At 43.4% G+C, this 27,759-nt stretch overlaps 4 protein-coding genes across 28 annotated transcripts in view; 2 read left to right on the plus strand and 2 right to left on the minus strand.

Annotated features, from left to right (window-relative positions):
* The first annotated feature begins 13,667 nt into the window (after window positions 1–13,667).
* selenok (selenoprotein K) lies at window positions 13,668–15,220 on the plus strand. Of its 2 annotated transcripts, XM_057041852.1 has the most exons (5): window positions 13,668–13,783; window positions 14,273–14,363; window positions 14,541–14,612; window positions 14,754–14,843; window positions 14,935–15,220. In XM_057041852.1, exons 1-5 carry the CDS (start codon window positions 13,765–13,767, stop codon window positions 14,936–14,938), a joined length of 276 nt encoding a protein of 91 aa, XP_056897832.1. In that variant the 5' UTR covers window positions 13,668–13,764; the 3' UTR covers window positions 14,939–15,220. The 2 variants fall into 2 exon arrangements, with proteins under 2 accessions (XP_056897832.1, XP_056897833.1); XM_057041853.1 differs by lacking the exon at window positions 14,935–15,220 and having other exon boundaries at window positions 13,714–13,783; window positions 14,754–14,838.
* Window positions 15,221–15,311: 91 nt separating this feature from the next.
* Window positions 15,312–19,140, minus strand: actr8 (actin related protein 8). 2 transcript variants are annotated; one of them, XM_057041836.1, is made up of 14 exons: window positions 18,869–19,140; window positions 18,304–18,474; window positions 18,086–18,196; window positions 17,847–17,951; window positions 17,597–17,770; window positions 17,434–17,527; window positions 17,200–17,332; window positions 16,907–17,060; window positions 16,682–16,777; window positions 16,436–16,576; window positions 16,066–16,363; window positions 15,804–15,967; window positions 15,562–15,701; window positions 15,312–15,449 (listed from the first exon to the last, which is right to left on the minus strand). In XM_057041836.1, the coding sequence occupies exons 1-14, from the start codon at window positions 19,001–19,003 to the stop codon at window positions 15,380–15,382; spliced, it is 1,986 nt and encodes a 661-aa protein (XP_056897816.1). In that variant the 5' UTR covers window positions 19,004–19,140; the 3' UTR covers window positions 15,312–15,379. The 2 variants fall into 2 exon arrangements, with proteins under 2 accessions (XP_056897816.1, XP_056897817.1); XM_057041837.1 differs by having other exon boundaries at window positions 15,312–15,701.
* A 531-nt stretch (window positions 19,141–19,671) lies between these two features.
* On the plus strand, window positions 19,672–25,149 carry chdh (choline dehydrogenase). Its single transcript, XM_057041839.1, has 10 exons — window positions 19,672–19,808; window positions 20,702–21,133; window positions 21,321–21,551; window positions 21,731–21,897; window positions 21,968–22,119; window positions 22,443–22,572; window positions 22,650–22,784; window positions 23,292–23,434; window positions 23,514–23,616; window positions 23,695–25,149. Exons 2-10 carry the CDS (start codon window positions 20,730–20,732, stop codon window positions 24,111–24,113), a joined length of 1,884 nt encoding a protein of 627 aa, XP_056897819.1. The 5' UTR covers window positions 19,672–19,808; window positions 20,702–20,729; the 3' UTR covers window positions 24,114–25,149.
* Window positions 24,930–27,759, minus strand: part of cacna1db (calcium channel, voltage-dependent, L type, alpha 1D subunit, b) — a 46,136-nt gene continuing 43,306 nt past the window's right edge. For all 23 annotated transcript variants that reach the window (XM_057041819.1, XM_057041828.1, XM_057041829.1 and 20 more), the window contains one exon: window positions 24,930–27,704. In XM_057041819.1, the coding sequence (XP_056897799.1) occupies window positions 27,402–27,704 (303 nt within the window). In that variant the 3' untranslated portion in view covers window positions 24,930–27,401. The remainder of the gene's footprint in view (window positions 27,705–27,759) is intronic.

Here is a 27,759-nt window from a genome sequence, read left to right on the forward strand (position 1 = left end):
GTGTGAGTGTGTGTCACATTTACTACATATTGGCGCCTAAATACTCTTACTAGCAAGGTGGGGTCATGTTTGCCAAATGGAGCCATTTTGCTGGGCCCCACAACTACAAAGGACTGTTTGAGGGTTAAGACCTGTTTGGAGGTGGTTAGTATTGGGTTTAGGTTAGAGTTCAGGTCAGAGGGTTAGTTTTCAATGGTTGTGGAGGGAGCTGGGTAATGTTTTATGTCTATGGAGAAGAGAATTGCGAGGATTAAAATGTGGGATATTAACTCATTTGTTTTCATGCACGGACATGCGGAGTAATACACTGAAAAGATGCTGGACCGCTCGCTATGTCAAAAAGGAACAATTACTACATGACCTCGTAACCTGCCCTACTGTGGGAAGGAAGGAGGAAGTTTTGATTTCACCACAGCTCTGCAAGGTAGAAGTAGCAACTCAAGCACCAGCTCACGCTTGTGTCTCTTTCCCCAATTTCCAACAGTGACTTGAAATGTAACTGAAATGTATAGGGCACATTTGAAAATTGTGATTAATGGGGGTTAATCCACAGCTTCCCAGCAAATAATCTGAATAAAACTCCTTTGACAGACCTAATTTTGTACTTTTGATGATCCAAACTGCAGATTATCTTCTTGATCCACAGTTGGGGGACTGGGGGTCATCCCCGTCTTAAAGTTGACTCATGTGAGAGGAAAAACCTCTCAACAGAATACCTAAAACCTCTGACAATGATCTAAAACCAAGTCTTAACCCTCAAACAGGCCTGGGCTGGTTGCAGGAGAGGTGCCAGAATATTATCAGAGTGCTGCCAAGGTACCCTCGAGCAAAGTGCCGAACCCCAAAATGCTCAGAAATGCCTTTCAATGGCAGCTTAGGCACTCCGACCCCCCTCTCCAAAGGACTGTGCATGTGCTCATTGTATGTTCATGTCAACTGCAACCTAAAATCTAAAAACTGTCATTTCCCCTTTCACGCTATTAACAAGTCGGTTGCTGCTTCTTTTACTTTAGAACCAAATCTAAACCCTCAAACAACTCTATGAAGTTGTGAGAATGTCCTCATTTTAGTGGAATTTTTAGTCTGGTACTCTTTTTGTTGCATGTACAAGAACACACACACCCTCCTACACACACACACACACACACACACACACACACACACACAGTCCTTTGTCTCCACTCGAGAAAGCCCCATAAACACATATTCATTCATTCATCCAACTGAAGTCTTGCACGGGCAGCTCTTTAATCAAAACAAGTCTCCAGAGACAGGCAGAGTGCAACAGAGAAGAATGTGGGGCATTCAGAATGTGTTGTCAATTAGCGGCTGAGGATCCGCGCGCTCAAAGAAGCTGAAACAGGAAATCGCCTGAATGGAGCAAACAGGTCTGTTGTTTTTACGAGGTCTCAGAAGTGGACCCATAACTAAAGGTTTAAGTTGATAATTTCCACGCTCAAAGTTCCAGCAACGACGCTCGTGGGTTCGCAGCCCAACATCAGACCTGTAAGGCATGACAGGGGGCTGGGCTACACACTGAAATCATCTTTTGCATTCCAAAATCCTTTTGTAAGTCCTAATTATTAACATATATGGGGTGGATTTGTTTTATCACACTCATGGTGATACGATTGTCTGTCAGTTTGAACTTCTGTCCCATTGCTGAGACTGTGATGCAAAGTTTAGGCTCAGGAAGGAGTCAGAGGAGTCACCTTGATGAAGTTTTCCTCTTCATCAGAGCGGAAATCAGCAGGTGCCACTCGGGGCTCTGGCTCGGGCGCGCTGAGCGCCGCTGTCTGGGAAAAAGAAAGATATTAAAAATGTGAGAGGATCCTCTCATGAGAGGTATGTGGAAGAGCTACTTTGAAATCACTGGAGTCTACAAATTCACTCAGGTTCTCAAAGGAGTCTGGGATTCCTCCTCTCCCAGCATTTCCCAGCTTTCTGGGGAAGGAGATGATTTGCTCTACAAGAGGAGGAACGCGCTTGTTTTTGCCTTAATGTTGTAGTTTCAGGTTATTCTGCTCTTCAAATGTCCTACAGCGATATTCCAGTTTCACAATATTCTTCAAAAACCCTCAGATTTCCCCTCAGTTTTTAAGAAACCTCATAGAATACTCACAGAGAACCTACGTCGGCAGGCCACACAGGCAGCTGTGTTATGTTATGTAACAGCTGTTAGAACTTGATAGGAATCATAAAATCAGCCTCGTGTTGTTTCCTAGTTGAATCCACGCACATGTACACACGGGCACTTTGAGGCGCTTTCACCAGAATCATCAAAGGTGTCCTTCATACCCCCTCCAGGTGTCCCAACCGAGCTCTTCTGAAACCCCGGAAGCGGCTCTTCGCTCACAACACCAGCGTCCTCAAAAACACCTGGAAAAGTGACGTTAATTATAATTATGACCAGCCTGACGCCTGAATCATACTGCTGGATCAAATGCTTTCTTATTCACCATGACAGCAACATGACGTGTCCCACAGTTGCCTTGAAAAAGGACACAGATTCGGCTGAAATCCTTACGGCTTTTTACGCTTTTGGCTTCAAACATGAAGACTTGGCTCGAGTGCAGCTGTTGCAGGCTGCTGTGGTCCCAGTCCCTCAGAGACAGGCAGCACTCCGTCACTTTGGTGACCTTGTCTAGGTGAAGGTTGATTTTGGCCGAGATGATTGGCTGAGATGCCAGCAGCTTTCTTCATTTCTGACCTCGCCAGCCTGCGTCTCCTCCACTTGCCTGTAGGAGTAGAGCTTCATCGGGTCACGCAGTGGACAGTCGAGTCACAATGTCCTCCATGAACAAGAACCCCCTTTTCTCTTGATGCTTTGCTGACGTTCAACAGCAGCAGTGATCCATCCATGTCATGTCATCTCATCCATGTTTGTAGACTTCTTCGCCTTTCTCCTCTTCCACCTTCTCTCTGTCTTTGAGCTTTATTGGCGGTCTGCAACAATAAATCGATCTCTCACTTCCACTAACGAGTAGGTTTAGGGTAGGTTTGGTAGAGTCGGAGTCAAACAACCAGAATCTGTTTGGGTTTTTGTTTAATTTCTTTAACCTGACAAAATTGTTGGGCAATAAAAGAGATTGATCTAATCTCATCTGCTGATGAGTTTGGTTTTCCTATAGAAAAAAACAGTATGTTTATGAGTTTGATTTAAGCCAGAGTTTCGTATTTACATAAAGTGGGAAGAGGAATAAACAAGGGTGAAGCATGACCCCTTCATGATTTTTTTTATTTACAAATGGTGGTAAACTGTGGTTCCTCTGTTGATTGGCGGCAATGCTAAGGAAATTACAGAGGTTGATATAGTGCCAGATGTGCAGATGTTTAGTATTTGCTGATACTTAAAATCAAATCAAACAATTTTGATTAAAAACTCTCCATTATTTCTCTATTATTCTGATTAATAACTCTGCTTAGTTTTGTAAATTTCCCACAGGTCTTTTACGCATAAATACTTATTTTTTAAAAATAAATACCGGTAACCATTGACGGTTTGAATGCCATTTCATTGATTTATTTTATTGCGACATTTTAATCAAGCTTCAATATTTTTTTATCGGATTGTTGTCTTTCCTTACCTTATCAATTTTAGGAGAAGTTGCAGTTCAAAAAAAATCTTTCATGAACATGCAGCAGGGTTTTCCAGTCTAAATGTTTGCAAATCTGTACAGATATGTAATAAAGTCCCCCACAAAAGTCTAAATCCACAAATATGATGTGACAAATAGGATTGAACCGTTTACCAAAGCAGAACATCTTCTGAGGAGACAGTTATTCAGAGCATGTCTCCAATTCATGGACTAAACACACTTTATTCAGACTTTAAACTCCTTTAAAAAAAGACTTGCCTGCAAAATCAAGTCCAGCTACAGTCACATTCCACAGAAAAACCCTGTTTAGAAGGAAATTAGCAAACACTCTTACACACCTTTTTATCATTTACACCCCCTCTTTTCCACATCCAAATGGTACTTTTGAATGTGTGCTTTTCATTTATTCATCATATTCTAGAAATAAATACTGTGGAGCGCAATGTGTTTGTAAAATGCCTTTATTTTTTATTTTTTTGCCATCAGCAGTGCAGATGATGGCAGATGATCCAACGCCATGAAGTAAGGTAAAACCTCTGCTTTTTTAAAAGAATATTGCTAACTATTACTCAGAATTAATTCATAATCCTGAAACCTATTTGGGGTTTGAAAGCAAGCTTTAATTTCTGCCATAACTTTAACTCAAATGCAGTGTTGAAACCTGATACAAATGTCTTGGCGTTCCATCAGCCGTGTCCTGACTGACATTTGTGAGAATTTATTTTAAACAATGAGTCTGAAAATCCAAAAATATGTGGCAGAAAAAATGGTGTTTGTACTGCAGCTGTCACATGTAAGATTCACTTTTGGTGCCTGGATTTGACTCCTGGACATTTACACAAATTCCTTTGATGCTGTTTCTTTCATTTTGACTTTTGAGATTTTTTTGTTGTTTCGAGAAAAGAAAAAGGTAAACATGAAGACATGTGCAGATAAAACTTCAGATAGATAACTGAATGCAGAACACAGATAGATAACTGAAAGAAGCTTTCCTTAAAAAACAAAAAAAACCTCAATATATCGTGTCAATCACTCTCACCGACTCTGAGAATAAGCGTCTTTTAGCTCGGCCCTGTAATTTAATGTGCAGGCCCAGAGAGCCCATGAAAGGTAAATAACTGACAGGATTCCCCATAGAAATGCAGGAATTTCGAAGCTCTTCAATCTCACTCTGTCATGCACCGTCAACCTTCAGGTCTGCACACACACGCAATGAAAACACGCACACTGACAGATACACAGACGTGACCTGGGCGGACCTGGACCGTGTTCTGTGATTTCACAGCCTTTACGCTGTACACATGGTCAGCACCTGTTCACTGTTCACCCCAAGACTTTTCATTACCCGTTAAGCCCGCTAACGCCGAATTGTCCTCAAGCGGTCCTCAGCCTTCGTCCCATCACTGAAGGCGAGCGTCACTGTGATTCACCTCATCAGCTGGTAAACAGTGAAATAGCAGCAAGGAGCATGAGGAGGATGCTTGTCTCCATAGTAACACTGCATTAAGCATCCAAATCACAAGAGTTAAGGTGAAATGTAAGAGTTTTAATTACATTTAGCACCCACAGCATCATGGTTCACTTTCACCTCTGACCTCAATCTTAACAGCTGCAAATCCTTTTACCACATCTGTCACAGGCAGCTGGATTAAAGGAACAAGTCAGGAACAAGACCCCTGGGGGGCCGAGAGCTTATCGGTGCAGGTTCTCCCACAAGCCAAACACACATTTGTGGCATCATTGAACTGACCATTCTAGATTCACCTTAGGTGTGAATGAAAGCGTGGACAGTTGTTTGTCTCCGTATGTTAGCCCTGAAATGACACAGTGACTTCTCCAGGGTGTACCCACGGCTTCTTAAAGATGATGCAATGTTGCTTGTGATGTCATTTTTAACACAATTACAAATTTCAGTCGAGCTGGTCACTTTCCTAACAGTTGGAGGGGAAAAGTGCAACAATCATTGGCTTTGACGCAATCCAACAGTCAAAGTTGTGTCAGTGACTCTGAGCACAAACATAACTCTGACCAGACACCTCACAGAGCCACCTGGCTGCTGGCCTTCATCAGCCTAAAATGGAACTGGTGCAGGTCTCCAGTCCTGCCCTCTGATGGGTTGGAACACTGTGCTGTGGTTTGGGGAGCAGGAAGGTTCCTGTATGTGACCCTGGGCTTTTATAGCAGGGGCCTACAGTGAGCGGGGGGTTCGCTGTCCTCCCATGAGACAATCTGCTAACCCTTTTGGGGAAGGGGCTCCTGTAAGTGAGCAATTATTCTTATCGTTTTACTCAGAATTGCTTGTGCAACCTTTAAAGGATTTGGCAGCCACAAGGTTGTGACATCCAACAGGAGACAAATGGCGTTTTGTTTCTTTTTTTTTGTCCCCCCCCCCTTGGCTTTTCAAGCAGGGGCTAGCACACACTGTTGGTGTGAAATCAGAATTCCCTGGACCCGGCTGCGAGTCCACAAACACCAGCATGTGTGAAATCCCATGTTGTGATAATCTCCCTCATCTATTGTCACTCTGGCTCCTCCTCTGTCTTTATTGTCGGTTTTAAACATAAAGACACATAGAGCATGCATACATATTGATGTGACTACCAGCTGAGGATGAAACACAAACACACACACACTACTGCCAAAATCCTCCTCTTTGCTTAAACTCAGCAAAGTGTGACGGAAACACTGAATCTCGGGGGGTTGGGGGGGGTTCAGCGCTTGCTGGAAGGGAACAAAGCACCACACTTTGGAGCAGATTTACCACATAGCTTGGATGAAAACAGTGGCCTCATGGAGGAAAATGAACAAATGACAAGTTGTTTTTTTATGTGGGATGACAAAACGGGCAGGGAAGAGTCAACATTTATAACCAGGCTCAGATGTCTGTTGGAAACTTCTGTTGGTTCAAACACATGCAAGATTTTATCATTCACATCCACAACAGTCACACAAAACACAGTGAAAGGCGGATAACGAAACTAAAATAGGGAGTACGGACTTAAAAACTATGGTAAAAGTTAAATTGATTAAACTGCAAATGTGCATGTAAATATAAATGCATGAGTTAGTGGATCTACTACAATGAGTAGGTTCTATTTACTGAATCCATGGTGATCTTGAATAATTTACTGTAGAATTACAAATACAATATCTGATTTTAATAATCTGAACAGACAAACGTCATCGAGATGAAATCATTTAAAATCTGTTGGGAAACACTGAAATTAATGTAATGGATTTTATTTAAATGTCTGTTATCTTTCTGATTTGTTTTAGTCAAACTTAATGCACAATGTTACTGATGCTGTGTGTGTGTGTGTGTGTGTGTGTGTGTGTGTGTGTGTGTGTGTGTGTGTGTGTGTGTGTGTGTGTGTGTGTGTGTGTGTGTGTGTGTGTGAGCGGGTGTTTTAAAAGGATTAAGAGTGACAAATGAGCAGGGATTTAGATGGTAAGTAGACGAAGATCCAACTTTAGTTTGACTTGTTTCTGTTGCTTTTAAACGGTCGATCCAGAGGGATTAAAATGGATCTGTGCTCGCTGGGCAACAGAGACATGATGACGGATCCTGGGGGCATTTGAAACCTAAAAACACAGCGTTCAGGGCAAATGAGGAAGACCTTTTTTTCTGAAGGAATGCATTAGGTGAGAAACTTCTAAAAGTTACTTTATCATTAAGTCAATCACAACTTTGGCTCACAGCTTTTGGAGCGATGTTACGAATCGTGCAAAAGTGAAAACTGTTGTTAGAATATATATTAACTTTTCACCCTGAGTCTATATAGAGTGGAAAACACTGAAAAACGCTCCTCAGCCCAAACTAAAACGTGTGTTGAAAGCTTGTTGATTTTATTTGTACAGGCTGAAGGGATGGATGAAAACGGGTAATTTATGAGAGCGAGAGGGGAAGAAAAGGAAGAAATACAGGGAAAAACACGCAACATGTTTTTTTTCATGTACATTCATGAATCCCTCTGTGTTGGCTGTATGACGCCGCCTTTCAGCAGCAGTTCGCAACACTCTCCGGCCTCCTGCAGTGACAGATACCCTGGCAACCATCACGGTGTTTGTCTTGTTGTTATTTTGTGTGTGCAAGTGTGTGTTGTGAATTTCCTGCAGCGTTCTTCCTGCAGAGGCCTTCAGTGTGAGATCAGGGAATCCGGCGCCGCGGCGCTGACATTCCACAGAGACTCGCGGGCTAGCACGGAAACATCAACCTGACCTGTGTACGATTCAACATCTGCATATCACATCACCCCACAGCTCTTCCGCAGCTTTGGTCCAAACTATTTAGAGCATCTTTAAATCAGACTTACTGTACATCTTTAGAAGCTACATTCTAAGATATGCGAAGAGGAAGGAGGGTCAGCTAGGAATTTGGTCCTGAAGGACCTCCGCTGGCGTTCGTGTGTCTTCTGTGTGCATGTTGGGATCCTGCAGTTAGCATTTGGCACGATTACACCGTCCTGCAGACAGCTGCAAGGGAAAAAACATGGAAAAAGAAGAGGAGAAGTGACATTTAATCCTTGAAAGCATATATATTTCACAGATGTGCGCTTTGCTTTTTAAAGCCTTGAGAGATCCATAGGTAATGTTGTATATATGTACTGACATGTTAAAGAGCCATAGTGAGATGCGCCACTCTGGAGATTTGGCCTTTTGAAAATCACCGCCAACAGGCTTCATCTGTGTTTGGCAGTTGTTAACAGTTCGGGTGGGAGTTTGGCGCCCAAAATGCAGTAACATCATGGTCTGTGTCATCATGGGGAGTACACTTTAATACCTTTCGTGATTTTCTAAGTCTGTAGAATTTTGAAAATTGACACCAGTGACAAAATAGTCAACTGTCATTTTGTCTTTCCAACAAAAACAAAAGTGAGCTGTAGCAGAGATCTGCTGCTGAATAATTCAGCGAACTTCTGTCAGCAAGTACTTTAATTTGCACATCGAACAGTGACAAATGTGCCGTGTTTGTATTGAAATGTGAGAAAACCAGACTTGTTTAGCTCAAATTAATGGAATTGGGGAATGTTGCTCTGTGGTTCTATTCAATTCACTTCGATTCAACTTTATGTAGGACCCTGAAAGTATCTGGTACCACCAAACATTGCCCTCGGGGGCTTTACTGAAGCTCAGAGCCTGACCCCCAAACAAACAACAGTAGCAGGAAAAACTCCCTTTTAACAGGAAGAAACCCTTGGAGTGACCTGTATAAGGCCTCATGTGGAAAATGAAGACGATATGTGGAGACATAGGAGCGGGGGGGGGGGACAGGGGACAGGGGGAGAGGAACAGACATGTAGAGCATAAATGAGAATAATTAGAATGATCTGCGTATTTTGCTTTTAAATTGGAACTTACTGTTGTGCTCTCAGCCTGATTATGTCTCCTCGTGTTTTGCTGGAACAGGAACTCTGGATTTACTCCACAGTGGTATTCACTTGAGTAATGGCTCCTCCATTTTTCTCTCCTCTCATCTCTTCCGCTCCCCTCCTCCTTTTATTGTGTGTATGTGCATGTGTGCGTGTGTGTGTATTTACACTTGCTACATATTGGTTTACTTTGTGGGGAAGATTGGGATAAGGAAAGGGTACCAGGGATGAAATTATTGCAAGCTAAACCGAGTAAACCTGGGGGTTAGGGTTAGACCTGGGATTGGGGTTGGGTTAGGGTTAAGGTGAAACACAACAGGTTTGGGTTAGTTAGGGCTATGTAGTCTAGTGGTTAGCTTTAGGGTTAGTCATCTGGGGAACTGGGTTTGACTCCACATGTGTTCATGGATTTAATTTTGGAAAAAACTTTTCTAAGGGTTAGGATTTAGGGTCAGCTAAGATTGGGGTTGTGCTAGGGTTTAGGGTTAGGGACAGGATATGTATAGGGTTAGTGTTAAACACAGTAGTCTAGGGTTATTGTGTGTGTGTGCCCAGGTGTGTATGAGAGGAGTTGCAGTGCCTGAACATTTCCAGTCAAAGAATTTAACCTCTGACCCCAGAGGAAAGTGTTTTTCATTCATCAGTAGTAACTGGACACAAAGTCATCATGAGTGAACACTGATGTGAGGAAGAGCTTATAGGAATTCTACACACACACACACACACACACACACACACACACCACACACACACACACGTGCACACTGACACACACTAAGTTAAAACCTGCCCCAGATATTTATTAACACACAGTGATCATTTCCCTGCAGGCCAGACTGTGACCTTTGACCCCCCCCCCCCCCTCCCCATCCGTACAGTCCGTCCTCCTCGCTGTGCACCTCTATCCCATCCGTCACCCCCAACGTTGCCTCAGCTTTACATTTCGTCTTCTCCATATGTTTTTATGACGTTTCCTTCCTGGTTGCAGCAGCTGGGGAGCAGAGTGTGATTGAGCCATATGTTATTGTTGCTTAAACTGTAGCAAAGGTTTTAATAGATTTAGCAAAGTGCAACATCAAGAACTGCGACATCACACCAAGAAAAGCTGACACATTCTAGCCTGTCAATATTTACTTAATTAGTAATACAGTTGAAAATGATGTTTTGTTCCAGCAATTTTGTGGTTTGCCACATTTATAAGAAACATATTATGATAATATAAATAGAGATAACTGTACTCTTCCCCACTACATATACAAAATCTATCAAGTCACGTCTTCCAGAGACTCAAAATCTACGTTTATCAAAAAGAAAATGGTTTTACTTTAGACAAAAATGTCAATTAAATTGCGTTTTATCATTTAATCGCATATTCCTCAGGAAAGAAACAACACTACATCGCATTTATCTGTCCCCTTACTGGCCCTGGGTTCTTGCAGCCATGTTTGGCCCCGCCCATTAAACCCTCTGTTCACATCCCAGACCAAAAAAAAAGTTCAGCAATTCAAGACAAATCAAATAATCTCATCTGTCTATAATTAAAGTCAGCCATATAAGCTATATACACACATACACATACACACATATACACACACAGATGTGTTGTGTGTCTGGACATGTGATTAGGTTCATGTTCACGTGCTGCCATTACCCAAGAATTTGTTTTTAAGTAGTCAAGATGTTCTCGTGTCTAAACTCCTGCTTTTAAAGCATTTAACTAGCTCATATTGTGAAATGTGAACTGTTCTGAACTTATAAACTCCAGTTACACAGACCACATGAGGTTTAACGGCCTTTTACCTGCCATTTATGAAAGGATGAGAAGGAGTGGGAGAAAATAACATGTAACATACCCTTAATGTGATGATTCTCTCATTATTGTGAGATGCCGTGTGTGTGTGTGTGTGTGTGTGTGTGTGTGTGTGTGTGTGTGTGTGCGTGTGTGCGTGTGTGTGTGTGTAACACTGGTATCTGATTGTCAAAATGATGAATGAGTGTTTGCATCTACACCTGTGTGTGTGTTGAGGAAGTTCGCTGAGTGCAACATAGTATCCATCCTCACACACACACACACATGTTCATATATATTTGTGAGGACTCTCTATGACTCTTGCCCCATCACACCTAAATGTCACCACTTTTTCAGTAAAATGTGTATTTCGTTCCTTGCTATGTAGCATGTACAAAAACACACATGCACACAGAAAATAGGAATTTAAATATAAATTGAAATTAAGATTAAGAAAACATTTTGGTTTTTACTCTATTTTACACATAAAGCTGAAAATGGAGTGATAACAGTGTATGTTTGAGGGTAACATGAATAATTTGAGATTTGATGAATATGGCTACAGCATATGTGCATATTTAAAATTTAGACATTTGGCCTTGTTTGTCTGCTGATTAGAACAGCACTGTTGCTAGCATTATATTTAATATCATTTTCCATTCCTCAGTCTGTACAGAGAGGAGCTGCTGGAGACCAGAGTCTCAGGGTGAAGACCACCAGGTCGTCTGCGTACATCAGGTGATTCACCAACATATCACCAACCATGCTCTCTGTCTTACAGGCATTCCGTCTCTTAGACAATTCATCAACATACTAATGAAGCTGAACCAGAATTCCTCCCTGTCTGACATCATTGCTGACCCTTAATGGACCTGAAACACTATCACACCATTTGTCTTGCATACTTTGATTGGCATACCATAGTAAGCCATTATTCACCCCTCTTTCCTTCAATTTTATAAAAAAAATTCTTTCATTAACACAATAAAAGGCTTTTGAAGCATCATTGAGGTATGTAAACACAGATGAGTTCAAGCTTTGTTTATGATCTCAATGTTTGGTGTTGAGGCCAAACTGATTGTCAGTGGAGCGGATGAACTCACTTATTCTAAATTTGCCCCACTTAAACTGCCTGTAGTTGTCTAAACTACTTATTTTTTTCACCTTTGTCCTTAACAACTGGCAGTAACAAAACAAAAAGCCTGTAAAACATAAAGAGAGAAGTGGGGCAGCTCTCAGACTCACAGATTTGTTCATTCATTTAGGTGTTTAGTAGCAATGTGATCGAGACCACTGGCTTTATTATCACAGACCCTATTAATAGCTTGATTGGTGTCAGGAGTTTTGATCTCCACACATTATCCCTAATACTGTCACTCTTGAGACAGTTAAACAAGCTGCTATAATGCTGTCTCCATAGCGCTGCAGTGTTGTGTGATCCAGATGTTCCTTCCGCAGAACAAGGCAAAGATACTTTACAGTTATAAAAACCTTCACCTCTTTCCAAATTTCAACAACATTATTGTCACTTTCTTCATCATGGTATCAGTCCTCTGATCATTATTAGTGATGTACTAGATAGCATACTTATACCTAGCATTAGCACACAGCTAATCCTCTGAGTCTGGCTGCACTATCCGTCCATTTAAAGGCTTCTCAAGCTTCTGTTTGATACTCATCTACAAAATCTATCCATCCAAGAGACCAAGTATTTATTATTTTTATGCCTTATAAATGGCTTACTACCTCCATGTTAAGACTCCACCATATGCTTATATATAGAACACAGAGCTCTCCTTTTCTCCTCGTCATTACTGTTCACGTCTCTGCATATGACTGTATTTTTCTACATATTTACAGAGTTTAAGAACTCATCAGTACAAGAAAATGCTTTAAAGAAACATCCTTTGTGAGGGATGTCCAGTTTATCTTTCCAGTACTGAGACAACCATCGTTAGCTATTGCAGGTAAAACTGACATTGCGACAGGTATGTGGTCCTTTGTTGCCGTGCCATAGAAAATGTCCATACCTCCCAGTGAGGCGTGAACATCAGCTGTACTAACACAAGGGTCCAGCCGTGGTGTGCCAGGCCTCACTAATGTGTGTATAGCTATTTGCAGCTTTATTTGATTATTAAGATTAAAGATTGAGATCATCCCCTTCCAAACGGATAGAAATACACATTTTAATCAGAGAAAATACACCACAGTGATCCTCCTCATCATCTGGTGGTCCTTGCATGAGACCATTTGGAACCTGAGGTTCTGATGGCTGAGTATTGTGTATCAGCTCTGAACGCCCTGCAAAGGTCATTCCTCAGAAGTACAACTCTGTTTTGTCTAAACATTTGACCTTTGACCTTAAGTCTGGGGTCACGGCAATCAGAAGCTGCAGCAGAGGTGCACTGCTGTGGGTACAAGCTGCTTTGTAAACCTGTTTCTTTTTAATTCATTAGTCTTTCCCAAAGGGAGCCCTTGGAACTTAAAGTTCCTCCTGGGGAAGAGAATTGAGGAACAATATGTTACTGCTGGGAAACGATATGGCAAATGGTTTTTATTTTATTATCTCTGCTTCCCTCTAGCGGCTGACTGTATTTGAATGTTTCTGGGTTTCAACCGCTATCTGGTATATTTTAAAATTTTAAGATTTTAAGAAAAATTTGATTCACTTACCTTTCATCTTGTTAAAATTCAGAAACGGGTTTTGCAAAAGTTGTAATTTAATAGTAAGCATGAATTCGCAAGCATTCAGAAGCAATACAATTAAATATCGCGTGTGTGTGTGTGTGTGCGTGTGCGTGTGCGTGTATGTATACATAATTATTAAAGCAAACACGTTTTTGCGTTTTTGCATTAAATGGGCTGGAGGCTTTTATTTTGAAATGAGCGGATGTACCAGTTCAATTTCCGGCAAACACGAGTTGCAGCTGCACGAACCCTGCACAAATAGCGAACCCGGAAGTGTTGCGTCAGTAGTAAACACAGCCTTTGCGTTAGCTTTTGAAGGATGGTGTACGTGTCCAATGGTGAGTGGTTTGAACTGTGTGAAGCTTAATTTGGAAAAAACATATATGTAGTATTCTTTGTATCAACATTATGTTTTATTTCTATTTAAACTCTCAAAATAAAAATCTGTGAATCAATGAAAATTTAATAGTAGCACCTTTAGCTAGTCTATTAGCATGTTTCGCTTTAGGTACCTTATATAGTATTGAAAATACAATAAATGTCTCGGCAAGGTTATTGTGGTTGAATTTATATTTCATTTCAGTATTAATAGGTTGACTCTTCCTGGTATTTGCATTGTTCTGTGTTAAATGTTAGCGTTCATAGTTAGCTACTGGGATGTATATTTTCATGTATGAAGCTAAGGCAACGTATCTCAGCTGGACTTTTGCCTTTGTAAGCACCAATGTAATATGGGGGACTCAACCTTAAGTTACTTTTGATAACTAAGCGTGTCCTGACCGTCCCGGTCCCACGTCATCTAAATTTCTGACACATTTCTTTCACAGGTCAGGTCCTGGATAGCAGGAGCCAGTCACCATGGCGACTGTTCAACCTGGGCGATCTCTTCTGGAGAGCTGTGGAGTTTATCGGCCTATTGTAAGTATTTTTCTTTAGCTTTAAAACAAGTTTAGTGTCATACACTTAGGGTTGAAAAGATTCTTGGGAATTTTCCATTTTCAGTTTTTTAAATTCTGCCAAGAACACCCAGATTTTATACAAGGTTTATTACAAATATCTCTCGTTATCGTCCCATAACAGTGTTATTTCTCTCAGTTTTAGAACAATAATTGACCCAAACTTGACAAAGGACGGAAGGCCTTCGACGAGCTTCAGCGATGGCAGAGGGTAGGTTACTGCACCTCAGGAATTCCTTCATCTTCACAGATTGGAGACATCCCCGTATCCATTCATTAGGATGAAACACACCGAGTTGCAGTCGTATTCCGTTAAAATTAAGTTCAACCTATGCTTCTATTTTATATTCAGTCCTCCTGGACCCCCTGGCGGCAGAAGGAGGATGGGAAGAATAAACCATGGTGGAGGGCCTAATGCCCCACCAATGGGGGGATGAGGAAGGTGAGCTTTTATTGAATGAGCCATTTAAAATGGCACAGAGACTATAGATATATATGACGACAACACTGATTGTAACTTTTATCATTTACAGGTAAATGCCTACACGTGCAGTGTAGGCGTGGGGCCTGTAGAAGCAGAGAGACATCATAGTGCTGACGCCCCTTCTCACCAGCTGCAGCTGCTTTGAGCAGTTTCTTGATGCCTGTCTGGGAATTCCTACATTTAGGGGCCAGACTGGTTGATGCAGCAGCTATCTACATCACTTTCTGCTATAAATCAAGCCGACATCTTTGATTATTAGTTTGTCTACATTTAGTGTTATATGGGCTTAATAAAACTTTGTTAAACTTAAATAAACCTTTATGTTAAAATTGTTACTTCATTGTTATTTAATGTTATAACATCACATCTTGCTTTTATGAAGCAAAAGAAAAGTGGATTTTCTTTGGTCCAATAAAACATTTAACCTGTGAATCCAACTGGAAAATGTTTTATTCAAAAAGGTCATCCTTCCATAGGAAATATTTTATTTACAACTAGAAACTGGGCAGCAAGTGCCTCAGTGTGAATTTGTGATAGTAATGATGCTTAAATGTAATGTGCCACCTTGCCAAAACTGTCTGTACTTCCCTATTACATGAGCAGATGACAACCCACAAAGCCACATTCTCAGCTTAACGTATCTTAACTTTCTTAAGTGGAATCTGTTCTGTTTCACCAAACAAACGCAGCTCTCTCGCGGAGCATTCGAACACCAAAGCGCTGCCACTCCCTCTGGTGGATCCACATCTCCTGGGTGGTGTCCAAACATGCCAGCACGGCGCCTCCCTTCCATGATATTAGCCGCGGGTCCATGTCCTGTAATGTTTACAGATCGGACCAGCGCTGTGGATTAACCCCCGACCTAATTCCACTCTGTTCAGACCGTGTTATGACACATTAGCATTTGTGTTACGTTACCTTTGGCCTTGTGATAATTTCCACGTTGTCCACCAGCCTTCTGAAGGAGGGCGGCATCTTGTTGATGATGCGATGAAGCAGAAACTCCTGTGCACCATGAAACATGAGTCCTCCTCCCACCACCAAGATGGAGCTGTACATCTTTCGTTTGGTTTCATCCGACGCTGTCGAAGAAAAGGCAGGACGAAAGAGAGCGCAAAACAATCCCGTTTAAACACTTCATCTGCTCTTGAAACTCATTCTGCTCACTTCTATTTCTCACCACAGCAGTCGATGCTGTGCAGGATGGCCTTGTCCAGGCCCAGAGCTTTACTCTCAAGCTGGTTCATGATGGCGCTCTTCCTGGAGAGGTGAGCAGACAGTGGTTCTTCCCCCTCTCCTCCAGCTCCCATCAGGCCCTCCCCCTGGGCAGGACCACCCTCCATTTCCCCACTTTTCATCCCTCCTGGAACAGCACTACCCCCAGAAAGCTCTCCGACTCCTCCCTGGTTGCTCATCTCTCCTTCCAAAACTCCTCCTGCTCTAGAAACAGCCTTCCTCTCCGCAGCTGATTTAGAGGACTAAAAAGAAGATTATTTCCTATTTTTATAAAAGTCAGACTTATTAGATAGGTGAATGTATCTGTTTGTTACCTGGTCCTGTTTGCTCTGTGTGGCAAGCAGATAATGTTCATCATAAGGATCCTCGCAGTCACCTTGGGAACGGTACTGAAGAATGGTCATCTTCTGACCTACGATTCCAAATGTGGTCGGGTAGAAAAGACCCATTGGTGCCTAATACATGTAAAAACATTACATATGTGGGTAAAAGCATATAAATAGATCAATGAGCAATGAATTGAATTCTGCCAAGGAAGCCAAATTTTTTGAACAAGGTACCTGTAATTTCTCATCTCCCAGCCGGACCTGGTAGAGAAGTGCCGGTGCGTCTGGAAAACGTGTCTGGAATTCATGATCCTGTAGTCCTGATATGTCCTGGGGTCAGAACATTAACTTATGACACATCTGAGTCGGTTCTTGAGAAATGAGTTGGAAAACAACTAAGGATGCAGATATGTTAATTGAGCTCTTCTGCTCAGACCCCGCCCCCTGACCAACACACACTTGTTCTAGATGGCAGAGCGTCTCCTTCAGTTGCTGCAGCAACTGACAGTCCAACCTGTTGGCCAGCTGACACTCTCTGTAGGGAAAGCCCGCCCTCTGCAGGAGCCAGAAGAAAGTACGGGTCACATCTGAGCCGCCGTACGCCAGGCACACCCTGGGAACAATAACACAGCCCTCTTTTACCATACACCACACATCACAGTTCTGGATTACATTTCTAAATCTGCCCCATCATTTGCAATTAAGTTCTGTAAAAAGTAAGTAACTCATAGCCATAAATGACTCAGTCCGACCTTGAGTTCCGGTGGGACACCCCATCCTCAACACAGCACAGACTGGTCTTCTGGTCTCCCACATCCACAACACAAGCACTGCTCAGGCCACTGCCAAATGTCGCACACACCGACTCCTGGTGCACAATGATAGCTATGCGCACACAAGGAAATGTGAGGACAAGAGAGAAACATTGATCAGCCACTCCACACTAAATGGGAGATGGATATTTACACATTTTTGCATAACAATACCTGAGAAGCCCATATTGAGCAGTAGCATGTTGACGACCTCTTTAATGTGCTGCCTGTTGTAAATGTCAGGGACCAACAAGATGCACCTGTAATACTGGAAGGTAAGAAAAATGTAATACACAAAGTAAATGTACATATTACTAAAAGATGTGTCTCCCCCCACCTTTAAATCTTTAAGAGGTATATCCAGCTGCTTCTGAATGACGTGACTCCAGATGGTTTCCAGGTCAGCCAGGGTGGCGCTGAGCGAGCCCCCGGGACCAGTGTGCATATTAAGCTGGCCTCTGACCATAGGCCAGTGGGTGTTGTAACAATCTGAAGGGTTCACATAAAGAGCCTGGAAGATTAAGAAAAATGTCAAATTAGAAATGTTGTAATATAGAACAGTTCTGCTATATTCGGCGACCTCTGACCTCTTCTCCCACCAAAAAAGGTGGCTGGTGGCTGGTGTTAGTCCACTTGACCCTGGAGCTGGTGTCTAACACCGCTGGACGGATCTGACAGTTATAAGCTCTGGCCTTAATAGACACATGAAAAGGGCATTACATATTTGTCTATAAACATCAGCATTTTCTGTAAAAGTTTTTAGAATGGTATCACACCATTTATTAAAATATTGCAATACTTTCAATGTACTCTTCTTGATACACACCTGTTCAGCTGAAACAGGTGTCCTACGCATCCCGTTGGACATCTTCTTGGACCAGATAGCCTGGTCAACCATTTTAAGTCCATTCTGTCTCTGCTCATTACTCTCTGCTTTCTGTCACGAAGAAAACAGCAATTAATCTAACGATACAAAAATGTTACCATAAGAATTCAGCAAGTAAAAGACAGGATCGTGAGTGTATTTGCTGAAGACTAACATACATTTAGGCCTTCTCTTAACAACCAGGCATCTTCGTGTCTGGTCTGTCCACTTTGTTTGTGTCTCCGAGCTATTACGTGTGGGATTGTTACTGGAAGAGTGTCCGTTGCTCGGCCAATGCGGAGTGTCCTCGATCCGGGATGGATCACAACAATAAAGTTACTCTGTATCTGCTGTTAGAAACATACACAGAGAGATGGATTGTCAGGGAAAGCATTACAATGTGTGGATCAGAAAGACAAGTGATATTGAAATGTATCAACCCGTTTTCTTGGACTGACATTGACGTGTCAAAAATATGCAAATGGCAAAGGTGGTTTTGTGGCTTCTGGGGAAAAACGCAATTTGGTGGGACCAATAAATGCACGTTTCCTCGAGGTTTCTCTTACCATTAACTGAGGAAAGACGAGTTATTACACTTTCATTGCATCTCAAATCTATCACTAAGAGGAATTTAACTCGCTCAGCTGTTACGACATAGCCTGTAAAACAGACGTGATCTACCTATGTTTTTTTCACATCATGCACCATGTAAGAGCAGCAGAAACTCTTATATTCCTAACTCACCTCCTGAAGAGGCTCTGGGATGGTCGGAGGAGCGATGGGTCTCTTCACCCCGCGCTGCTGCTCCTTCTCTTTCTCCTTCTCTCGTTCCTTTTCTTTCTCCTTCCCGTTGTCTTGCTCCTTATCAGCCTGAGTCATGTTCTAATATAAGAAAACCAAACACTGTTTGATAAATGAATAATGAGACGTCATGAAAAGTGGTTTCTTTGAATGGATTTTCTTGCAAGCGCACAGACGCTTCCTTGTTTGGATCACGTGACACGACATTCTTACGAGCTCATGAGATGATTACTGCCCCCTACAGGACTGGAGTATGGAGCGCTACATCCCGTAAAAAATTTAAACTTTGAATATTGGTTAACTACTATTACTACTACTGATGCTGCTGCTACATCCATTATCAATAGTAATATAAGAACACCAGTAATAATAATAACTAGAAGCAAAGCCCCCGGTCTTTCCCCCCACATTGTGAGCGTTTTATATAATCTTAGATAACATAGTAGTTTGTTTTATGATCAGTCCCAATTATTACAAAAGATAATTACCTGTTATCAACATTAGCCGAACATGTCTTTAAAAACCGTCCATAACTTCGACGGTTTTCTTAAACAGTTACAGGTAATAATTTTCCAGTATTTGCAATATAGTTTGTATGTATGTGTACATTAATAGATGTCGTGCAATTACTGACGTCACATTATGTCTTGCACGATTTTATGATTACATGATTTGGATTGGATTCGTTTACTTTTTTGCCGTATTGTGCCGTTAACCTTTGCAAATTCCACCCAGCGACACTATTTTCCATTTAGCTTTTAAGGAGGAAATTAAGGGAACTCCGACTTGCTAATCAGCTCTGGAAGTTGAGTTTCCCTTAACTTTCTCCTTATCACGGATCGACTCGCTTCGGTTGGAGGTCGGTGTCGAGTTTCTGTTGAAGGTATGCTCCCTTTTCAAGCTTTGCCCTATAGAGTTAGATATTGTATTATTACTTTTAGTTTGCAATAAACTCAAAGATCTGAGCGAATCAAAACAACGTTGATCTTTTTCTTGTTCAGTTTATATAACGGAGCTGTGCAAGCGCTCAAAACCCATGACGCTTGCATGGAAGCAGGTGGCGAACAGGAGCTGCTGACAGCTTCGTTCTCATTCTTCTGAATTACTCCGAAACTTTACATGTTTCTGAAATGTGAAAAAGTAGGAGGGAATCTGCAGCAAATATGCAGGGTCCGTGTTTGAAAAGTTTAGTGTGAACGTGAAACAACAACAGAAATCTTAGTTGGTTTGTGGGGCAGTTCGGATTTATTGCTTGTTTGCTGAGCGCAAACTGAATGTTAAACGTTTATATCCTCTAGGTTTTCTGACCGGACAGAGCTGACCTAGTTAGATAGTGTTGTGTTGTCTGCTGGCCATAATCAAAGCACAATAGTCTTTTAATGTGTCTTTTTTTTCTCAGAGGAAACATTTTACTACAGTTCCAGCTCTGTATGAGTTGGCATCAGACTTGATTCTAGAGTAATAATAATGCACAAAGGCTATAAGTCTATGATCCTAAATAAAAGTCCAACATTTATGCAGAGAGGGTCAAGTTCGCTGGGTTAGAGCGATTGGACCATGATAAATCACACAGGTCCGTCAGCGTTAGATATTCGTAGTTGTTCATTAACCTGCTGATAAAGGAAGACTGTTGTGGTTTGGGTACTAATGAGAGAATGGGGGAAAATTCAAAAATACAAATAAAAAAATCAGAGCCAAACAAGTGAAACCCAGGATCTGGATTTGAGCTCTGTTGTGAAGAAATCTGACATTAATGAATGTGTTTGTGATTCTCAGTGAATGAGGAAAACTGTCCAGGACCAAGATGTTGCCTCTGGCTCTCATAAGCCAAACTGGACCTCAAAGAGTTGCGACTGGTGGGAGATTTCTGCGAGCCAGCAGGGCCCGTTTCAGCCTTTTGTCACGATGTAAATGTAACCCCGGGACCAAAAACAGGGGGTGCTCTTTTCCCGGCCTCTCGTCTGCCGACCAGTACCGAACATTTAGTTCTACGGCATCGAAACGGAACCAGCAAACGCCCTCCTACAGTTATGTCGTTGTGGGGGCGGGGTCGGCGGGTTGTGTCCTCGCCAATCGCCTCAGCGAAGACTCCCATGAATCGGTGCTGCTGCTGGAGGCTGGGCCCAAGGACATCGTGCTGGGCAGCCTGCGACTGTCCTGGAAGACGCACATGCCCGCCGCGCTGACCTACAACCTCTGCGATGACAAGTACAGTCGAAACATTCTACGCTTCCATCACAGCCGACTCTTTTAGCAGCACACCGTCACCAACTAGCAGAACCAATACAAATAAATCCCTTTCATTTCTAGCAAACTGCATTTGTTGTTTCATGACTAAAGATTGTGGATGGTTGATTATAAAACAGCCCTCCTATTGTATTTCTTGTCGTTTCAGGTACAACTGGTACTACCACACTTTGCCTCAGGACAACATGGACAACCGGGTGTTGTACTGGCCGAGGGGCCGCGTCTGGGGCGGCTCGTCCTCGCTCAACGCCATGGTGTACATCCGCGGACACGCTGAAGACTACAACCGGTGGCAGAGAGAAGGGGCCGACGGCTGGGACTACGAGCACTGCCTACCTTATTTCAGGAAAGCCCAGAGTCACGAGCTGGGAGAAAACAGGTGACGACCTTCCCTACCTCCATGTTCATTTCATTTTACAGACTCCTTGTAAATTCTAGTTTTGATTGGTCTGGTTGACCATATCTGGTAACTTAACACTTCCTATTTTGATCATCACTGATGACTGAACTCCACCGTGAGGCCTCCTCTGATGTGTTTGTCGGCTGTTTGGACTGAAGGTATCGGGGGGGTAGCGGCCCTCTTCATGTGACCAGAGGGAAGACCAATCACCCTCTTCACAACGCTTTTATTGAGGCGGGGCAGCAGGCAGGATACCCCTTCACGGACGACATGAACGGCTACCAACAGGAGGGGCTGGGCTGGATGGACATGACCATTCATAAAGGTGAAAAAAGACATTTTCGAAACACTGAACACTGCTTTAGCATTTGTAAGTCATGATATTATTTGTGCAGGGAAGAGGTGGAGCACAGCCAGCGCCTACCTGAGGCCCGCGCTGGGCCGACCCAACCTAAAGACAGAGGTGCGCTGCCTGGCCAGCAGGATTCTGTTTGACGGGAACCGCGCTGTGGGCGTGGAGTACGTACAGGAGGGACAAAAGAAAAGAGTGAGAACCCTGGATTATTTTAACAGACAGATATTTGTAAAAAAAAAATTACTTTTTTATTAGTTTACCTCGTTTATTTAGTTTAATCTAGTCTTGAGATCTAGCCAGAACTTTGAGGGTTGTAAGTCATGAAAGTATTTACTAGTGTTCATACACCAATGTGGTTCAATGATGGGAATTATGATAAGAGACTGATTAACTGGGAAAGGCTGGGAGTACTTTACGCACTGAAAACAGACTGAAATCCAGCTTTGAGACCTTTGATCTCAAAGCTGAGCTGGTTCCTCACCTCAGAGAGCCGAGAGACATTTGCTTGTATCCAGGTGTTTGCGGAAAAAGAGGTGATCCTGAGCGGCGGAGCCATCAACTCCCCTCAACTCCTCCTGCTGTCAGGGGTGGGAAACGCCGATGACCTGAAACAACTGGACATCGCCGTGGTTCAGCATTTACCCGGTACACTTTAGTCCCGCTGAGACCTCATCCCTTCAAAACGAAGCGTCTGTGCACATTTCCTCACTGTTGTGTCTCAGGTGTTGGCAGGAACCTGCAGGACCATTTGGAGGTTTATGTTCAGCAGCGCTGCACTCAGCCCATCACCCTGTACAAAGCCCAGAAACCTTTCCAGATGGTCAAAATAGGCCTGGAGTGGCTCACGCTCTTCACTGGTGCGTAGTTACTGGTCCAACACACACTCCGACTGCTCTTTCCCTCAACACGGTGAGGAAGGTCTTGCTATCCTCGCTCTCGTGGTTGTGCTGTCACAATATTTCAGCGCAGTCACACACAGAACTTTACATGAACCTTTCAACCTGCGTCTTCTGCTCATTATTCCATCTATATTCAACCAGTCCGTGCTTGCGTCCCCCGCTCCCAGCAGAAGGCGCTCAGCAGCAGGTGCGCTCACTTTATTTTTGGGTTGCTGACACCATAATTAACTATGATACCAGTTGCTTTAGATCGTAGCGACACGTGAGCCCCTCGGTTGCCGTTGGAAACTTCCCCACTGGAGGAAATCTAAGTCCGACCAGCTGTCTCCTCATGGTGCTCCCATACTGGGCCCAGTGGGCAGTTGGCCTTCTTTGGCCCGGCACGGTCGTCAACAACCCGTTTTCCGATGTCATTTGCTTGAAAACACACCCGACACGTGACTTACCGTGACGATCTTCCCGTAGGTTACGGAGCCACGGCCCACCTAGAGAGCGGAGGGTTCATCCGCAGTCGGCCGCAAGTCACACACCCCGACATCCAGTTTCACTTTCTGCCTTCGCAGGTCATCGACCACGGGCGGGTTGCCTCCAAGATCGAGGCCTATCAGGTGTGATTACCCACTGCCGGGCTTAGTTCAGAACCTAGAAATCAAATCCTCAATGAGTGTGTTTCTGTCTGAGCTGCAGGTTCACGTCGGACCAATGAGAAGCACAAGTGTAGGCTGGTTGAAGCTGAAGAGCACCGACCCCCTGGACCACCCGATTCTGCAGCCTAACTATCTCTCTACTGGTAGAAGTCGACTAAACTGTATAACACCGGAGCGATCCGAGGTCGCAATAGTCATCTCTTCCTCTTCTTGTGTCTCAGATATCGACGTGTGGGAGTTCAGGCAGTGCATCAAATTATCCAGAGAGATATTTGCGCAGAGGGCGTTCGACGCATTCCGTGGCGCCGAAGTTCAACCCGGACCCAAGGTCCAGTCCGATGCCGACATCGACGCCTTTATCCGCAAAAAAGCCGACAGCGCCTACCACCCGTCCTGCACCTGCAAGATGGGCTCGCCCTCCGACCCCGCGGCGGTGGTGGACTCGCAGACGCGCGTCCTGGGATTAGAGGGGCTGCGTGTGGTGGACGCCTCCATCATGCCCAGCATCGTCAGCGGGAACCTAAACGCTCCCACCATCATGATGGCGGAGAAGGCAGCTGACATCATCAGGGGTCGCCCCGCTCTGGTGGACTCGGGGGTGTCTGTGTACCAGCCGCCGACCCTGGAGACACAGAGGTGAAGGTGCAGGTGAGGGTGGGGGGAAAGAGCGCGGAACACTTCGGAACACTTCGGAACATCGTCAGAGTTGTTGTCAAACAGCAGCTTTATCAGCTTACAGCTGAAGTGGGTTTATTTTTTTGTTATGTGTTAATTTAGTAATTACAGAGGATCTTTTTAATCACCACAATTTCAAGTGAAGATGACAGAGAAAAAGGATGAATTATCTCCATTTTTAGCTTAAGTTAAGTTAAAATCCATCTTTAGTAACAATGCATTAGTTTCCTCATCAGACAATATCGATAATTTCTCACATTCTTTACTGTCTCCAGTTGATATCCTTAGATACCCGACTAGTGTGTTTACTCGTTAAAGACTGATGGTGCTGTATATTTGACACGACAACACTGCTACTGTACTGGGTTGTTCTGGTCGAATTTAATTTGAAACACTGTTTAGCTGTGTTAATTTCAGCTGATACATGATGCCATATCGACACGAGCGCTCTGAAAATGTGTGTCTTGAAACTGTTTTTCATGTGTTTATTTAACAATAAAAGCAAATTATAGAGGAACTTTAATTCCAACAGCTATAGTATTGGAGCCCATGTAGCTGGAGAGGGTGAAGCAGTGATGGTGGAAGCCAGGGGGGAGAGATGATCTGCCCAGTCAAACCATGGAGTGGTGGAAAGATCAAAATCTCATTTATAATTTAAACACAACGGGATTGCAGCATAAATGTCAGATGTTGTTTGTCGTGTTCTGGCGGTCGACTTTCTGGCCCATTTCACCTTGTATTATTGTCTTTTCTTGGCTGTAATCAGACACTTGAGACCAACTTTTGTTCTCGTTACTTTATTATCGCGACTTACAAAAATCCTCCTCAGGTGTGTTGTGGTTTTGTTTTTGTTTTTTCAGGCAGGAATTCAAATGTACAAAACAGAGGTTTTGTCTTCTGTCGGTACAAAACAGTAGAAGGTACAACCACGTATGCTACAAAGGATGTGGAGCTATGTTGTCTTTAAATTCCAAACCAGGAACTGGTCGAAAGCAAACAAATCTTCAAGTTCGTCACTTACATTTTTACAAACACTGTACAGATTTTGTATTGTTTTACCAGTGAAGCAGCAAAGTGGTACAAAAATAAAGCTGTCAGTTGCACAAAAAAAAGCTTTGTGAAGTTTTTTTTTGTCTATTTTCGATAAAAATCCTAATCTGGGCCCAGGGTAGCGGACCAATTCTAGCCTTCAGGAAATCAGGAAATCTATCCGTTAAAGGGACAATTCACCCAAAATGGCACTACAACTACCTACATCAGTGGAGGTTTGGGTGAAGCCGCTGTCGATACAACAGTGCAGCGCAACCATGACAACAAACATTAGCACAAATGATGTTTCAAGATTTAATTTTGAGCTTTAATCTTGATGTTTGAGGGCAGCACACGGCCACTGTGGGGAACGAAGCGGTTGAAGAAGTCACCGTTTCTGTTTTCACTTTTTCTTTCCAAATAGCTCGAAACGCCTCTATATTGCATAGAGATGTTCATATTTAGCTTCATGCACAGTCACTTGTTCAGAGAGGCTTTTCCTTTTTCCCTATTGTCATGCATGTATCAATATATGGCTCAGATTGGCTCATATTCCATGCATATCTGAAGCTCCAAATAAGAAAACACAAACATCTGGAATCATATCTGAATATTGACGTGCCCGGTAATGTGACTCAATATTTGGTTTTGGTTTGACACATGAAGGAGCCCTTCTGTTTGCAGAGACCGGTTTAGGAAAGAAGAACTTTGATTGCGACAAGCCAGTTTTGGTTTGTAGACCTGAAAGCGTGTTTACAGCTGTGTTACACCAAACAGCCAGTGGCAGTGGGATGTGTGGAGCATGGGCAGGGGGTTCTCCACAAATAGCAGCTATTTGAGATCATCCCAGTCCTTCAAAATCTCTTGTGGGGACACGAAAATAATAAACGTCACACATTAAATTAAACAGTCAATGTCAACATCTCATGTAAAAACCACGTTACATACATTTAGGAACAAAATCGCAGTTTATATATCATCAATGATGTAAAGTTTCCCTTTCAAGTTAATTAGAAATGAGCCCAAGAGAAGTTCTGGTGGAACGTTAAAAGTTAGTGGCCTGAAAGAACATTGTTCATTTTGACAAGGTGGAGAAACGGGAACATGAATGTTGGGTTTCCGTTGTTGGTAGAGGGGAGTTGTGGAGTGCATGTGGAACCAAAGGATATGCCTGAGGAACGTGTCGCTGATATGCGTTTCACGCTGAGACCAGCAAAGTTTAACCCTGAAGAGTCGATTGGCGAGTTTTGGAGCAGCTTGATTCTGTTACCCGATTCTGATTTGTTTCTACTGGAGGTGGAAGGTGCGACAATCCCCAGCAGCAGTTAAAATGTAAATATTGAGGTTATGGTTTAAAAAAAAAAAAAATTACAAATTATTTTACATACATTAAATTAACGTTGGTGTCATTAGCCGACAGAGAGGAAAAAAGCTGCCATCAAACTACAGCACTTCTTACATCCGTCAAACCTGTGAATGAACCCGACACAGTTCACACCGTGGAGCGTGCACGTGTGAGCGGACACGTCAGATTTGATTGGCGCCTAATACTGGGTGAGTAGCGCACGACGGGGAGCTCTGAAATAGGGTTGCTTTAAGTTCGGAGAATAAAACACGCCGAACGAATCGATCATTCTGGTTCCTGCAGAGCGTTAGCAAGACGGCACAACATGCTGAAGGGCAGAGTGGCAGCAAGCTAGCACATCAATTATGGGATGGACAGCACACTAATCCTAATCCTGCAATCTTTTTTCATTGACTTGCATATTTGTGAACTGTTGACCGCATCTATGGTGCAACGTCGCACAGTTCAAACTACGCAGACCAAACTATGCTAAAACAAAATGCCCACGTTCTCCTCACCCAGTATGGACGCCACGATATCGCCACCGATGTTGCTTCATTCGCCACCGACATACATGCGCCCTGAATGTTTCACCTCTCGGCTGCTGATTCGTGAAAGCGGACGGGTTTGAGCTTAAACTGGTTTCATGAGGCTGTGAAATGAATCACGGAGAGAGGAAAAAAAAAACCCTGGGATGTCTCCAGAATTCCTGCTGAGTGGGAGCCACCCTGATTCATTCTGCTTCCAGTGTTCGCAGAGAGTAACAGTCCTCCTTCTACGCCGCCGAAAGAGAAAACAAGGCACTTTGTTCTCTTGTCCGTCTGCGTTTAGTCCGTCGCAGGGTGATTTGGAACCAGGTCGCCGTAGCGCGAGGCGCCGCTATAGCGAGGTGATGCAGATCATCTCGTCGGTCAGGTCCTCGTCACGCTTGACGGTCGCGCTCGGCTCCTCGTCGCTGTAGTCGCGGACGCTGCGGTCGCTGAGGTGACCCGCGTCCGGGTCGGAGTCACCGCTGCTGGTTGTCCCGCTGCTTCCGTTGTCCATCCCGCCGTTCAGGAGGTTGCTGGCGGCGCTGTCCATCTCGTCGATGGTCATCTCGCAGGCGTCCGCGATCTCGTGCTTGGTCGCGGACACGAATTTGGGGTCCTTGGCGTATTTTGCCAAACCCTCGGAGATCAGCACCTGAGATCAGCGGTTGAAGAATCATGAGAAAATCCTGAAATCAAAGCTCATTTCT

This window comes from Takifugu flavidus, chromosome 8 (genome assembly GCF_003711565.1).
Source record: "Takifugu flavidus isolate HTHZ2018 chromosome 8, ASM371156v2, whole genome shotgun sequence".
In the NCBI taxonomy this organism is placed as follows: Eukaryota; Metazoa; Chordata; class Actinopteri; order Tetraodontiformes; family Tetraodontidae; genus Takifugu; species Takifugu flavidus.

Excerpts from the sequence above, each read along its gene's own strand:
- actr8 (XM_057041836.1), bottom strand. The coding sequence starts at position 19,003 with ATGACTCAGGCTGATAAGGAGCAAGACAACGGGAAGGAGAAAGAAAAG. Across the intron at positions 18,475-18,868 it reads TCCCAGAGCCTCTTCAGGAG|CAGATACAGAGTAACTTTAT; the intron begins GTGAGTTAGGAA and ends TGTTTCTAACAG. Across the intron at positions 17,333-17,433 it reads GCTCAATATGGGCTTCTCAG|CTATCATTGTGCACCAGGAG; the intron begins GTATTGTTATGC and ends GTGTGCGCATAG.
- chdh (XM_057041839.1), top strand. The coding sequence starts at position 20,730 with ATGTTGCCTCTGGCTCTCATAAGCCAAACTGGACCTCAAAGAGTTGCG. Across the intron at positions 21,134-21,320 it reads TACAACCTCTGCGATGACAA|GTACAACTGGTACTACCACA; the intron begins GTACAGTCGAAA and ends TTGTCGTTTCAG. Across the intron at positions 22,785-23,291 it reads GTGGCTCACGCTCTTCACTG|GTTACGGAGCCACGGCCCAC; the intron begins GTGCGTAGTTAC and ends ATCTTCCCGTAG.
- selenok (XM_057041853.1), top strand. Across the intron at positions 14,364-14,540 it reads GTGGAGTTTATCGGCCTATT|TTTTAGAACAATAATTGACC; the intron begins GTAAGTATTTTT and ends TATTTCTCTCAG. Across the intron at positions 14,613-14,753 it reads AGCTTCAGCGATGGCAGAGG|TCCTCCTGGACCCCCTGGCG; the intron begins GTAGGTTACTGC and ends TTTTATATTCAG.